The sequence below is a fragment of the Prionailurus viverrinus genome, chromosome D1, assembly GCF_022837055.1.
Source record: "Prionailurus viverrinus isolate Anna chromosome D1, UM_Priviv_1.0, whole genome shotgun sequence".
Classification (NCBI taxonomy): Eukaryota; Metazoa; Chordata; class Mammalia; order Carnivora; family Felidae; genus Prionailurus; species Prionailurus viverrinus.
In genome coordinates, this window is record NC_062570.1 from 64,947,216 (window position 1) to 64,961,045 (window position 13,830).

The following is a 13,830-nucleotide window of genomic DNA, read 5'->3' on the forward strand; positions in this document are numbered from 1 at the left end:
CCCGACGCGGGGCTTGAACTCACTAGCTGCGAGATCATGACCTGAGCCAAAGTCGGACACTTTAGCGACTGAGCCACCCAAGCACCCCTTAAGATTTTATTTTTAAGTAATATCTACACCCCGTGTGAAGCTCAGACTTATAACCCTGAGATCAAGAGTTGCATGCTCTACCTACTGAGCCAGCCAGGCGTGCCAGAAGTAACCCAGTTTATAATGGGCATTGTTCTGCTTCTAGGACCCTGGCCCCCTCACTGCTCCAGCTGTAACAGATGCCTGTCACTCACTGGTTTCCACTCTCAAAGGAAGAAAGAATGTTTGCACTAGAATTAATTTATTGCTACTACTACTACCTATGATGCTACTCTTATTTTTTATTAGCATTATTATTCAGTCCTACAAGGATGCTGGCTCTGATCTGAAACCAAGGCCTACTTATTGCAATTATAAGCAAATAAGTTTTCAAGCTCATTAGAACAACAACTTGCCTTTGATGAGGAAGTTGTTTTCCTGAAGCTAGACTTTGGGTTTGGATTAGATGGCTCAGAGTAGATGGCTTTAATGACTCCTCGGGGAGCAGGGCAGCCTTTGCTCATAGTCAATTTTAGAAAACACGCTGTGTCTGAGGATTAGTTCAGGGATTCACATCTCCTATATTCGGAACTGAAGTTGAGGTACAGAACTGAAGACTGGTCCCAGAGGCCTCATAGTTGAGACACAGTCTCTGCCTATCTCTGTCTCCCCAGCAGTTCAAGGTAACACATCTGCAAATCATAGCACTTACCCAGATAACAGGGGCATTAGACCAACAGGGGATGTCATTAATTCTTAACTCTCTCTCTCTCTCCATATATATATATATATATATATATACACACACACACACACACACACACACACAGAAAGAGACATATATATGTGTATGTATTCAAACAGAAATTACAAATACTAGAGAAATTCATCTTCTCTTGAGGCCTGAAAGTACCTGGCTCTTTGGAATTAAACAAAACTGGCCTTTTTTTTTTCAGATAGAGCTAGAGAGAGCAAGTGGGGCAGGGGTAGAGAGAGGGAGACAGAATACCAGAACCAGATATGGGGCTCGAACTCACAAACCGTAAAATCATGACCTGAGCTGAAATCCAGAGTTGGATACTTAAACAACTGAGTCACCCAGGTGCCCCCAAAACTAGCATTTCTAGTAAAATCTCTAAAATCTCTGGGGCGCCTGGGTGGCTCAGTCGGTTAAGCGTCTGACTTCGGCTCAGGTCATGATCTCACGGTCTGTGAGTTCGAGCCCCGCGTCGGGCTCTGTGCTGACAGCTGAGCCTGGAGCCCATTTTGGATTCTGTGTCTCCCTCTCTCTCTGCCCCTCCCCTGTTCATGCTCTGTCTCTCTCTGTCTCAAAAATAAATAAACATTAAAAAAAATTTTTTTAAATCTCTGTTAACGACTTCATGGATGACTGGTAAGTACCATCTGAATCTGAAGCTTGCCCCACCACTGAGAGGGGACACCCGGTTGGGTTTCATTCAGGAATCAACACAGGCTTGAAAATCCTCTCCTACATCAGCCACGTTCTGGGCAAATGTGTGCATGCTGACTAAACAAGAGATGAGAAAGATTCTAGGTATGGTAGGATCTAGGTTTCGAGCAAATACAATCTGACTTACAGTGAAGCTAGAAGAGCATAAATGAGGCTAACGAAGGCATTTGAAAACTCACATAAAAATATTACCTTTGGGGGCGCCTGAATGGCTCAGTCAGTTGAGCGTCCAACTCTTGATGTCATCTCAAGTCATGATCCCAGGGTGTGGAATGAAGCCCTGCATTGGGCTCTGTGTTGAGCATGGAGCCTGCTTAAGATTCTCTCTCTCCCTCTCTCTCTTTCCTCCCTCCCTTCCTCTGCCCCTCTTTCCCACTAGCATGCTCTCATTCTCTCTCTCTCTCTCAAAAAAAAAAGCCTTTGTAGAAATAACCCATGGCCAAAAAGATACCGAATCTTTCACCATTTTGTTGCACCATAAAACGCTTAAAAGAATTACTGACATCTTCATATTCTGTCCTCACAGATGTCATATTCTGCCCTGTTTTATCAAATTGCCTTTCTCAGCTGGGTTCTCTCACAATTAAGGAGATGAATATTTTAATTTTTGTTTTTCTTTTCAAAATACATGCAAAGTGTATTTTTAAGCTTGTCCATTTACTTAACTTTAAGTACTTGGGGGAAGAATATCCAAACTTATAGTAATAGTACAATAACAAATGCAAAAGCAATATGGACGCACAAAAAAGGAATTTGAAATTTCATATTGGGCACAAGTAAGTACATGGACTGAAGCAAAACGTTCCTCTTATTTAACTCCATGTGCTTGTGAATAAGCTAGAATAATTCTGAAAAAAGGAATGGCTAGAGACAATAGAGCTGAGTATGCAACAATAGCTTTGAAATATGAATTAGCTATTTAATGTTATAGTTCTAGGAATTCAATTGGTCAATATGGGACATTTTTCACATAAATTGGTATTGCAAAGAGCAGAAAGAAACGGATGTGATGGTTTAGTCTAGCAATGAACTCTACTGTGAGCTCTTTGAGTATCTATCCGTAGGGGAGGAGGACACAAATGGAGTACCAAATACCAACATCTTATTATCTGATTCATTCAATCTTTATTTATCTTACCATCGCTCTTTAAACCATATGAAGATGTCAACAGTACCCATTCCAGTTATATCTTAATATCCTCTTTTTTTCGAGGTTGAAAATACATTCTATCTTTCACAACTGAGCAACAATTTGGCTAGTTACTGAATTCTTGGCTGGAAAGAAATACTTTTACATTAGCATTTTGAACCAATGTATTGTCTTCCAGTTTTCAGCATAGCTGTTGTGAGGTGTGTTGATGCTTTTCTAACACCTTTTTAAAAATATCTCTCTCTGAAAAGTTTTTAGGATTTGAAATTTTATGGTGGTATAACTTGGTGTGTGGCTTTTTTGCACTTACTATGCTGGGTAGCTGTTATTTTAATATCTTCTTGGGTAAAGATCAAACCATGATCTATCATCAGAATTCCTTCCATTGAAGATTTTTAGATCATCTCTTTACCCAGACATTTTTATTCTTCAGAAATCAATTGCTACAATTGGTCTGTAATGTAAGTGGGATGTTATCTGAATGCAAGCCTGTAGTGCTTAATTCAAGGAAGGAGTGAAGAAAATATGACTGAGAAGATCCATAGGAGCAAATGTCATTTTTTAAAAGTTTATGTTCAATGTTCTTTATCCACACTAACGATACGGGAGGGGTGGTGAGGGATAGCTGTTGACATCTAATCTCAATCCTCCTAATCACTCATTGTTTCCCTTAATGTCTGTTATTTTCTCATTCTCCCCTCCAGAAGAAAAAAATTCAAGAACAAACAAAATGACTGAAGAAATTCAGTGTACCAGACCCAAACACTTCCCACATTAGTTCCCAGAAAAATCAAGAACATCAAAGGTCCCTCTTTGTGTTTTTCTTAGCATTGAATGTCATCATCCTTGCAAGGAAACAGGAGACAATCCTGATAAACCCCTTTGGTTGGAATTTCTCTTGTCTTATGCACATTTTAGTCTGCAGGGGGCGCTGCCTTTCCCTCAGGTTACTGCACAGTCTCCTGTTACAGAGAACAACCATTGTTACTATGGGCACCTTCACACAGATGTCATTTCTTACATGCTCCCCTCACCAGGAATGATTGTCTCCTGGCCAGAGTATCCTATGGGAAATGCATGTCCATCAGTCACCTTATGAACTATGCAATCATGCTGTCTAAAGAAATCCAAAATAACTTGCTGGCCAGGGCTCACTTGAGTTCAAGGGCACATGCAATCATAGCCTTTTTTACTGCTGCTTGCTGACTGGACCATCATCCACCTCTTGTCTTATATAGTCCCACAGACTCTAGCTCTTGGATGTTAGGAATTTTACTCAACAGAAAACCTACTTTTTTATTGTCTCTGTAAAGATCCCTAGTGCTATTAGGACTGTCTTCATCTCTCAGGTATCCATCCTGGCTTTAGTCCCAACAATTCTCCCATCTGAAACTTTTTTTTTAGCTACATCTTCCACTTCTCATTCCTGGGTCTATCCAACTTTCTTCTTTGAGATTCTAAAACAAACTGGCTCAAATCTTGTCCTGACTTGGACCAGGTAACTCTGGCCCTAAGTATTCTGGCTCCCCTGTCACACACCTCAAGGCTTTCTTAGGGAAGGAATTTCTCAGGGACAGCACCAAAGAGAAAGATTGTTAAGTGTACTTCAAAGGAAAGCAGTTCTTGCCACTAATAATTAAGCTGAACTGGTGTCAGTGGCCTTGGAAACTGAGATACAATGTTTGAATTACAAAATCTATCAAATGCAGAAAACCAAAATGTTGCGCATAAAACAAGAGTAACAGTCCATATTAGAAATTTTGGTTAGCGGTTGTTTATTTATTATTTTCTCAAATAAAAATTTTCTTTATACCACTCCTTTTTTCTCTGTTGCACACTGTGGGGTCTGTGGGTAGTAAATACAGAAGGGGTTCATTTCTCATATTGTGGAACGTACCTTGTTTATTTTGAGCTTACAAAGTAAACAGCGAAAATCCTGAGTTACTCTCATCTGCAGGCTTTTCTATCTGAAGGAAAATACATATCAAATTAATTGTCATTTCCAAGGGTTCTCATTTTATTACAAAATTATTTGATAGCACATTATTGAACAAATCCTATAGGTCAATATGTTGATACCACTCAAATTGGCCACAGGTGGATGTCATCAGTCAGGCACCTGAATTGCAATACCCCCAGTAGAATCACTGGCCACCGTGTCTCTTTCCTCAGATCGTAAAAAGGCCAAACAAGCCAAACTGATGGGAAGTCGCAGCACGAGCATGACTCACAAAGATAGTAAATATACGAGTGAAGAAGCCTTTCTTTACTCTGAAAGCTGAGCTTTTTCCACTCAGATGATAACACCCACATTTCTTTCAGGCCTATTTAAATTTTTAGTAACAGTAGGACAGAATTATAAGTGAACACTCCCAGTTGCTTAACTTACTCCACCCTATTAACATGGGGACTTTCCACCAAGGAAAATCTAAATGTATACTTAAGCCTCAAACCAAGTGCAACGCTACTCTGAGGCAAACATGGTAAGTCAGAGCACCCACTGATTCACAGTTCGGTGAAAGAATCGACAAACCTGTATGATTCCTGGTTGTGGTAGAACAAAAAATATGAACGGTTTTGAGTTATGCCTCTGATGCCCTTACTAGTCACCACCCTTAGATCCAAACGTTACCAAGATTCTTGCCCACCCAGACAATGCTCTTTCTTAAAGTTTGTCCCCAGCTGAATGCATGAATCATATGTGCACCTTCCTTTAATACGAGTCCTTCCTAAAAACTGCAATGAAATCTCATGACTCAGATTCTTCAAGATGCCTTCCCCTTTAGAATCTCACTGGAGACTATCCGCTAGTCTTAGATCTAGAACTTCTTTTCCAGTTGGGCTGAGGAATGGGGCACAGTGTAAGTTCTGGCTCAAAAGTGCCATGGTCCACTTTTCCTCAGCTCTGTCAGTATTGGCTTCTCTCCTCACCTTCCCCCTGCTAGGCATTTGCTCGGACAAGATGTACAATGTCACCTGCATTTCTGCAAGAACAGCCTTTAGGAGGCCTAGCTTTTCCCACATCCAGATATTTAATTCCTGTAATTGGCTCATTTGGGAATGAGAAATCCTTAGAAAAAAACAATTCTTGATAAAAAGGACACTATCATTTGAACTGGAACCAAACATGAGATGTGACAGAACAGGAAGTAGTTCAGCTGACTCTTGCTTTGTTCCTTTCTCCAGCCCTCTTGGTCACTACATAGGGGTGCAGTCCTAGGGAATCTCAAAATAGAAGTCCGGTTTCTTAGTGTCAGGGTAACCTGCTTGTGATCAGATATGGCATTTGCAAAATCATGGACTACTTCAATTACCAAATCAAACTTCTGTTTCAGTCTATGCCCTCTATAGCCTGGAAATTTTCTCCTCTAACCAGAATGAAAAGCCATATATTTACCTGCTGTAAGTTACTTAAAATGGCAAAAATTGACTAGGAATGGCCACTAGAACCATGTCTCTAGGTCTGACACAAACACATTTCTCTTCCAGCTTCCTCCTCTTGTGTGGTGAGTTAATGAACTTGGGAAATGCCCGGAGACAGCAAATGCACTTTCCAGTTGGAGAACACTCTCACATTAGCTCTGCCTTGCTTTGAGTGCCAACATTGAGGGCAATGTTCTTTGCAGCAATAGTTTACAGAATGTACCAAATCACTACAACTAATGACCTAGAGGGCCAGGATCCAAAAACCAGAAAACTGCCTCTGGCCATATCAGGTGTGCTGATTGCCCCAATTTCAATCCAGAGGGGAATGGGGAAGGGAGAGAGAAAGGGAGGGAGGTCTATGGAGCCATTAGAACATTTAGTTGCTGACCTGGCTTTGCATATGATTTTATTCCTTAATTTGGTTCAACAGGAAATATATAGCCATAGGGAAAATGAAGACTGCTTTTCTCTTTCATTGTCTGTTGTGATAAATATGCTAGCCAAGGCCACCTTTTCTTTGCAAGCAAAAAATGTCTCATGTGCAACCTGGTCCTACAATCTGCATAATCTTACCTTGTCCCCTAAAACACATTCCCTGGGCACCCACCCCAGCCACAGTTTCAAGGCCACCCCACTGCATATGCCCTGCCAAGGGCAGAAAGGCTGTCTCCAAGTATCACACCGAAGGTTCTGGACTTGAGAGTCATCCTGAGTACATGCACCAAAGCATCATAACCCAGGCCATCATTATGTTACCAGGATGATTCAGGGATTTCATTCCCAAGGGTGGTTTCAATCAAATGTAAAGTATCTCATAGAAACTCTGTATACACCTTTCCCTTGGTACCCAGGAAGCTCTGGAATAACAAGACATAACAGACTCATTACATTTTATAAATACTCATAGGTTTGCTGGTGCGGAACATAGAAACCAAGTCTTCCAGGCAGACATGAAGAAGTCTGTTTGTCTCACTGGAAATACTCGAGGTGGATGCTTCCAGAAGGTTGGAAACCCTGACTGACTGCCCGATAGGTGCTTGGTACGTTGTATTCATTTCCAAGGCTGCTATAGTAAAAGCAAGGCAGTGAAAAGAAGGGTTTTAGTTCTGGGATTGTGAAGAGTACAGGGCTTTAGGACAGGTATGCTTTCCTTCTGTCGGAGAAGCCAATGGGAGAGGATTGGTTGACTCTTAGGAAAGCTGGGATTTTTTGTCAGTGTATCATTCTATGAGGAAACCATAGGATAGACCTGATAAACTCATGAAACCTCTGAAATTGCATGCAGGATGTTGTCTGAGTGAAACTTTCCTAGGATCAGATACTTACTTTTTACCAGATTCTCAAAGTAGTTCATGTGCCCCTCCCTTCCCAGGGGCTAAGAAGATTTCTTAGGTCATTCAACAAAGTTACTTGAATTACTCAAATAATGAGTGGTAAAACACAAACCAATACTTTGAATCATCAGACATTGAATATATTAAACACAATAAATGTTATATATACATATATCATAAGGGAATCATAAATGGGGACGCAGTATAGTTTAGGCTGAGGGCTCTAGAATCAGCCTACCTGGTTTCAAATCCTGGCTCATCTACTTTCTCTACTTTGTGAATTTGGAAAAAACTAATGAATATTTCTGTGTCTCAGTTTCCTCATTAGGAAAATGGGGAAATGATAATGACATATTTAATAAAATAATGTGTAAAATTGAATGATTCTTGGCACATGAAAAAGTATTTAATCACTGGTTATTTTCACCAAATTTGAGAGTAGTTAAATCAGAATCCTCAGTATTTTATTATATTTATTTTTTGATTTTGATGTTTTATTTTTGAGAGAGACAGAGTATGAGTGGGGGAGGGGTAGAGAGAGAGGGAGACATAGAATCCGAAGCAGGCTACAGGTTCTGAGCCATCAGCACAGAGCCCAACACAGAGCTTGAACTCATGAACCATGAGATTATGACCTGAGCCCATGTCAGACGCTTAACGGACTGAGCCACCCAGGTGCTCCATTAGTATTTTATTTCTTAAAAGGACCATACGTTTTCTCTTAGGTAGAAAATTACAGGTCAAATATTTTTTATGAGAAATTTATTATTTTGTTTTTCCCTGAATTTATCATAAGGTCTAGTTATATTCTAAGAACTAATAGGCTAAACAATGATGTTATCAGTAAGCCTCAAACTTAATTGTCCAGGAAGAAAGTCAGAGTATGTACTGGGTTGAAAACTGTTAAAAAAAAAAAAAAAAAGCATTCAATTAGAGGTCTTTTGGATGCAAAAAAAAAATTTTCTATAGGATAAATGATGAATAAATATATGGCTATTCAAAAAGAAAACTTTTTAAATCTAGAAATTAGAATGCATGAACCATGTTTTAGAAACTTCATAGGCAAATGTGCAATTATATCAATGATAGCTAACATAGGAAAAATATTCTATCACACAATAGCTGTTGAATAAAGCCAGAGTCAATCTACTGGCTCTTTGGGTTCTTCCAGACTTACTAAACTGCTTTGCGTCACAGCTGAAGTGAGAACGGTCACACTTTAAATGGAGGCGGAAAGTCTTGACTGATTCTAGAAATCTGCAAGAGTGTCTTCCTGCCTTTAGATGGCACGGAATCCAGAAGAACAAACATTTTACTGAGCAAGATTGCTTATGGGCAACAATGTGGATGGAACTGGAGGGTATAATGCTAAGTGAAATAAGTCAGTCAGAGAAAGACAGATAATCATGTTTTCACTCATATGTGGAACTTGAGAAACTTGACAGAAGACTACAAGGGAAGGGAAGGGGAAAAAACAGTTTGAAACAGAGAGGGAGGCAAACCCATAAGAAGCTCTTAAATACAGAGAACAAACTGAGGGTTGATGCGGAGGGGGGGGAAAGGGTAATGGGCATTGAGGAGGGCACTTGTTGGGATGAGTGCTGGGTATTGTCTGTAAGCAATGAATCACAGGAATCTAACCCTGAAACCAAGGACACACTGTATACACTGTATTTTAGCTAACTTGACAATAAATCATATTTTTAAAAAATTGCTTATGTGTAACTCCTGAAGATCTCCATGTCTGGTTTTGCTTTAAGCTCTTAATGAGAGAAGCAAAACCACAACCAAACAGGCCCTGTCTACTATAAATACACCAGGAGAGCTAGAAAGGCCATATTAAAAGACCCCTTACTATTTCCTGATATGAGCTAACCTGAACATCTTCAGGCATCTAAGACTGCTGTTCCTTTCCCCAAACCTTAAAGATACACTTTTCCCAAAGGTCTGTCTTTGAACCTTCTGTTACCTTTTTCCCTATCCCTGAACCATCTCGTTGATTCCCTAGCTTTTACCATCCTCTGTCCATTGATGACTCCCAAATCAATGTCACCAACTGTGTCTGTGTGATAGCCATCCACAATCCTCTCAATTTGAATTCAACCTCCTTCCCTCCTACTCCACTCCTAGCCCAGACTTTCTGTTCCTACTAAAAGCACCACCTCACAGTGGACTTGTTATAAATACAGTGGGAAATCTTTTTATCTTCCCCTTAATATGTTCTCAATATTATTGGTGCATGTGTGTGTGTGTGTGTATTTAAATTGTGTCAGATCACTTTAGATAAAAGATAAAATTTAATTAAACTACCAATTATCAGGTTACCATTATCCTGGTCTTTCAGGCTTAAAACTTGAATCCCAGTTAATTGCCAAGTGACACAGACTCTGCCTTTGGGCTATCTCTCCTTCCTAACATCCTAGATGGTATCCCTCTGACTATTCTCTCCCTTCAACCCATCCTGCACATGCTCCCACAGTAACTCCCTTGAACACTGGCCAAGTCATTCTACTGCTCAGATGTTCACTGTGTCCACATTCACTGCTGATCTAGTCATTAAAATCTCCCTGACATGGGAAGCTCTGAACAATATGGCACCCCCTACCCCCCTCCAGTTTGTTTCTCAGTACTCTCTTTCAGATGTACTTTTCTTAACAGAAGGGATGCGCAGTCTCCCAAACATGCTCTGAGCTGCTCTGACTCAACCCCCCTCCTAAAATGCTTTCCTTGAATCTATCTTTCATCTTTTGAGGTTCTTTCCATTTTCCAGTCACCATCTCAGTTCATTTCAAGGCTTCCCACTTCCTATAGGATACAGACCAAACTCCTTAAAATGAGTGAGACCCTCAATTATCTAGCCCAGACATGCGTTTACTTATAGGCAAACCTATAAGTTTGGTTACCCTTCAAGCCAAAGAGAAGAGACACTGCCTTGATCACATTCTTTAGGGAAATTCTGGGCCTCTTCCTACTGTACCACACTCCAATGGACAAGGCCAAAGGGATGTGCCCACACAGCATTCATCCTATCCACCCCTTCTAGACCATCTTCCAGGTAACAGGACCCTAAAATTCCTTGCCCAGATGGCCCTCAACTTATTTCCAGAGTCTACAAGAGTCACTTTCCAAGATCACCCTTGTAAGGGTAAACCACAGTGCTGATATTCACATGCTTAGGCCTTAGGGGTAACCAAGGGATGGCTATTTGCAGGGGTGTGAACAGATACACACATGTGTGGCTGTGCACATGTGAGCTGGAGACAAGTTCTCCCACCACCTCATTCCAGCATGGAATTCTGAGGATTCCATCATCCAGGTTATTATGAGGGTATATTTGTTGAGGAGGAAATCTAGAACATATCTTATTAATTTGCTATTTTCATTTTTAACTTTTTCTTATTAAGGCGTAGATATGTGAGCCCCCATTTGTTATTCTTGCCCTGGGCTCTTCCAGTGTCAAAGGTGGGCTTGCTCCTGGGGAGTCAGTTTTTTAACCACACCAAATATGTGCAGTTCTTTAAAGCCTTGTCTTTCTCAAACATCAGTTATATTACATAGGCTATGCTGTATGTCTATATACCTGGGGGTCTCCTTGTACTTTTAGAGCATGCTTTAAAAGGTTGAAAGGTAATACTCTGGAAGTACTAGCCAATACAAGTTGAAAAGTGAAAAAAATGAGATATGCTCTACAGAAATGAGGGAAGAAGTTCATATCCTTTTCATATTATATGAATCTATATTTGAAAACCCAAAAAAATCAACTAAGAACTATTTTTAAATGATAGGAAACTATGGTAAAGAGGATAGTTATAAAATCAATTTTTCAAAAATTGGTAGTTTTTCCATATGTAAACAGTACTTAAACCACAAAATGAAAAAAAAAGCTTCATTTACAATAGTTAATAAAATAAAACATTCGTGAATAGACTTTAAAGAACAATATAAGATATTCATCTGGAAAGTTTAAAGAAAACTCTAAGGAAAGACTATTTAGGGATGTCATTAATAAATACATACATTCCTTAGTTATAGAAGTTTTGATTGTAAAGCTGTCAATTCTCAGCAAATTAACATATCGATTCAATGCAATAGCACTCTAAGTGAAAACCGGATTTTTTTTTTTTTGGAACTTGATAAAATAATGCCAAAGCTCATCTTGAAAATATACGTGTGAAAATAGCCAGAAATTGTATTACCAGATATTAAAATTAAATTTATAGCTTCGGATTTAAATGTTTGGTCCTTGTTCTAGAAGAGAGGACAAAGAAAAAGAATCAGAAATTGACCCAAGTACTTATGAATGTTTTACTGTACATTAAGGCTGGAGTTTTAAATAAGCAGAATCAACCAGAAAATTGTTTCACTAACGAACGGCCTTAGGACAGACACCCAGCTAGCTATTTGGGGAAATAAGTAAAATGAGTTGACTACCTCATTCTTTATATCAAACTTAAACTCTGGATAAAGCAAAGATAATGATGTAAAAATGAAATCCGTAAAGCCCTAGAATAGAGCAAGAGATCATTTTTTAAAATAAGTTTAAATAGAGAAAAATGTATCTAACTATGTCACAAAGATCAGAATTCAAAAAGCAGATCGATAAAGTTGGCAAAAACCCTTTAAAATTTACTGCGTAGCAGAAAGAAAAAAAAATACCATACCAATGTTAAGTGACAAACTAAGAATTAATTTGCAATACATGTAGCAAACAAATGGCTTATCTCCTTAATAAACAGAGGCCCTGTAAATAAAATGCTTAGAAGATCAAGAACCTAATAGTAAAATTAGCAAAGGAACTGAACATACCGGTCATGAAAAAGAAATACGCATGCAAATAATTGTTTGAGAAAATACTAATCCCTACTCATCATTTTTAAAAATCAAGAGGACCTGAGTTGCCCAGTATTCACCATCATGGGGGCAAAGGTTTAAAATTTGATAAGATTTTGGGTTGGTGGGAAAATCGGCATTCTTGTACAACATTTTTGGGAGTGTAACTTGGTGCAACTTACGTGGAGGTCAATTGGTCAATTTCCATCAAAAAAGAAAGTGAATGAATTCCAACCCTCTGAGTGAGCAGAGTAAAGCCCCATGACTAATGACAGCCTTTAGCCACTGGAATTGTGAAGCCAAATTTTTGTCATCTGGTACTGGAACAAAGAGGTAAGAACCTTTTTGTTTAGTCTAATCATTTTGAAGCCATATTTCTTTTTTTTTTTTTTCCAACAAGAGAGAGAACAAAATGGCAAGAAGCAACCGTACCACAGTGACAGAATTTGTCCTTATGGGATTCACAGAGTGTTCTGAGCTGCAGCTTCCCCTTTTTGTGGTATTCCTGGTAATTTATCTCATCACCCTGGTAGGAAACCTTGGCATGATCCTACTCATCAAGGTGGAGCCAAGGCTCCACACCCCCATGTACTATTTCCTCAGCCACCTGGCTTTCATCGATGTTTGCTACTCATCTTCCATTGGGCCCAAGATGCTACAAAATTTATTGGCAAAGAAAAAAACCATCTCCTTTTCAGGCTGTTTTGCCCAGCTGTACTTCTCCAGTGCTTTTGCCACTACTGAATGCTTCCTCTTGGCCACAATGGCCTATGACCGCTACATGGCTATCTGCAACCCCCTGATTTACCCAGCCGTTATGACTCAGCGGGTCTGCAAGGAGTTGGTGATAGGCGTCTATACCTATGGCTTCCTGAACTCTGTAATACAAACAGTTCTGACTTTTCAGTTGTCTTTCTGCGACTCCAATATCATCCACCATTTCTACTGCGCTGACCCTCCTCTCCTTGCCCTCTCCTGTTCTGACACCCGCACCAAAGAGAAGCAGCTCTTGATCTTCTCTGCAGTGAATCTCAGTGGATCCTTCCTGACTGTCCTCATCTCCTACATTTGCATCCTCCTTTCCATTATAAAAATTCAGTCTTCTGAAGGCAAGTGCAAAGCCTTTTCCACCTGTGCCTCCCACCTCACTGTGGTCATCGTCTTCTATGGAACGCTGTTTTTCATGTACATGCAGCAACCCAAAGCAGGGAATTCATGGAAGTACAACAAAGTGGTCTCTGTGTTTTATAGTCTTGTCATTCCCCTGCTCAACCCCCTGATCTATACCCTGAGGAACACAGAAGTAAAGGACACCCTGAAAAAGATGCTAGAAGGCAAAGAGCCATAGTGAGTGAGTTGTCATAAGGTAGCATTGGGGAAGTGTGATACTCTGACATAGTATAACCAACATGATGGAAATTTAGCAGCCCATTCCCATTTGGTCAATCCAATTTGCATGTTTTTAAGAGCAAATGTACTGGGCCACTTGCTTGATGTAGTAATATTGAATCCAACCAATTATCATGGACTAATCAGAATTGATTTACAAG

The 13,830-nt window shown here is 39.8% G+C and overlaps 1 protein-coding gene across 1 annotated transcript; it reads left to right on the forward strand.

Moving 5' to 3' along the window:
• Nucleotides 1-12,686: 12,686 nt before the first annotated feature.
• LOC125176010 (olfactory receptor 1030-like) lies at nt 12,687-13,628 on the forward strand. The gene has a single exon (XM_047876720.1). It carries the CDS (start codon nt 12,693-12,695, stop codon nt 13,626-13,628), a length of 936 nt encoding a protein of 311 aa, XP_047732676.1. The 5' UTR covers nt 12,687-12,692.
• The last annotated feature ends 202 nt before the right edge of the window (nt 13,629-13,830 follow it).

Coding starts and splice junctions, on each gene's coding strand:
- LOC125176010 (XM_047876720.1), top strand. CDS start 12,693: ATGGCAAGAAGCAACCGTACCACAGTGACAGAATTTGTCCTTATGGGA.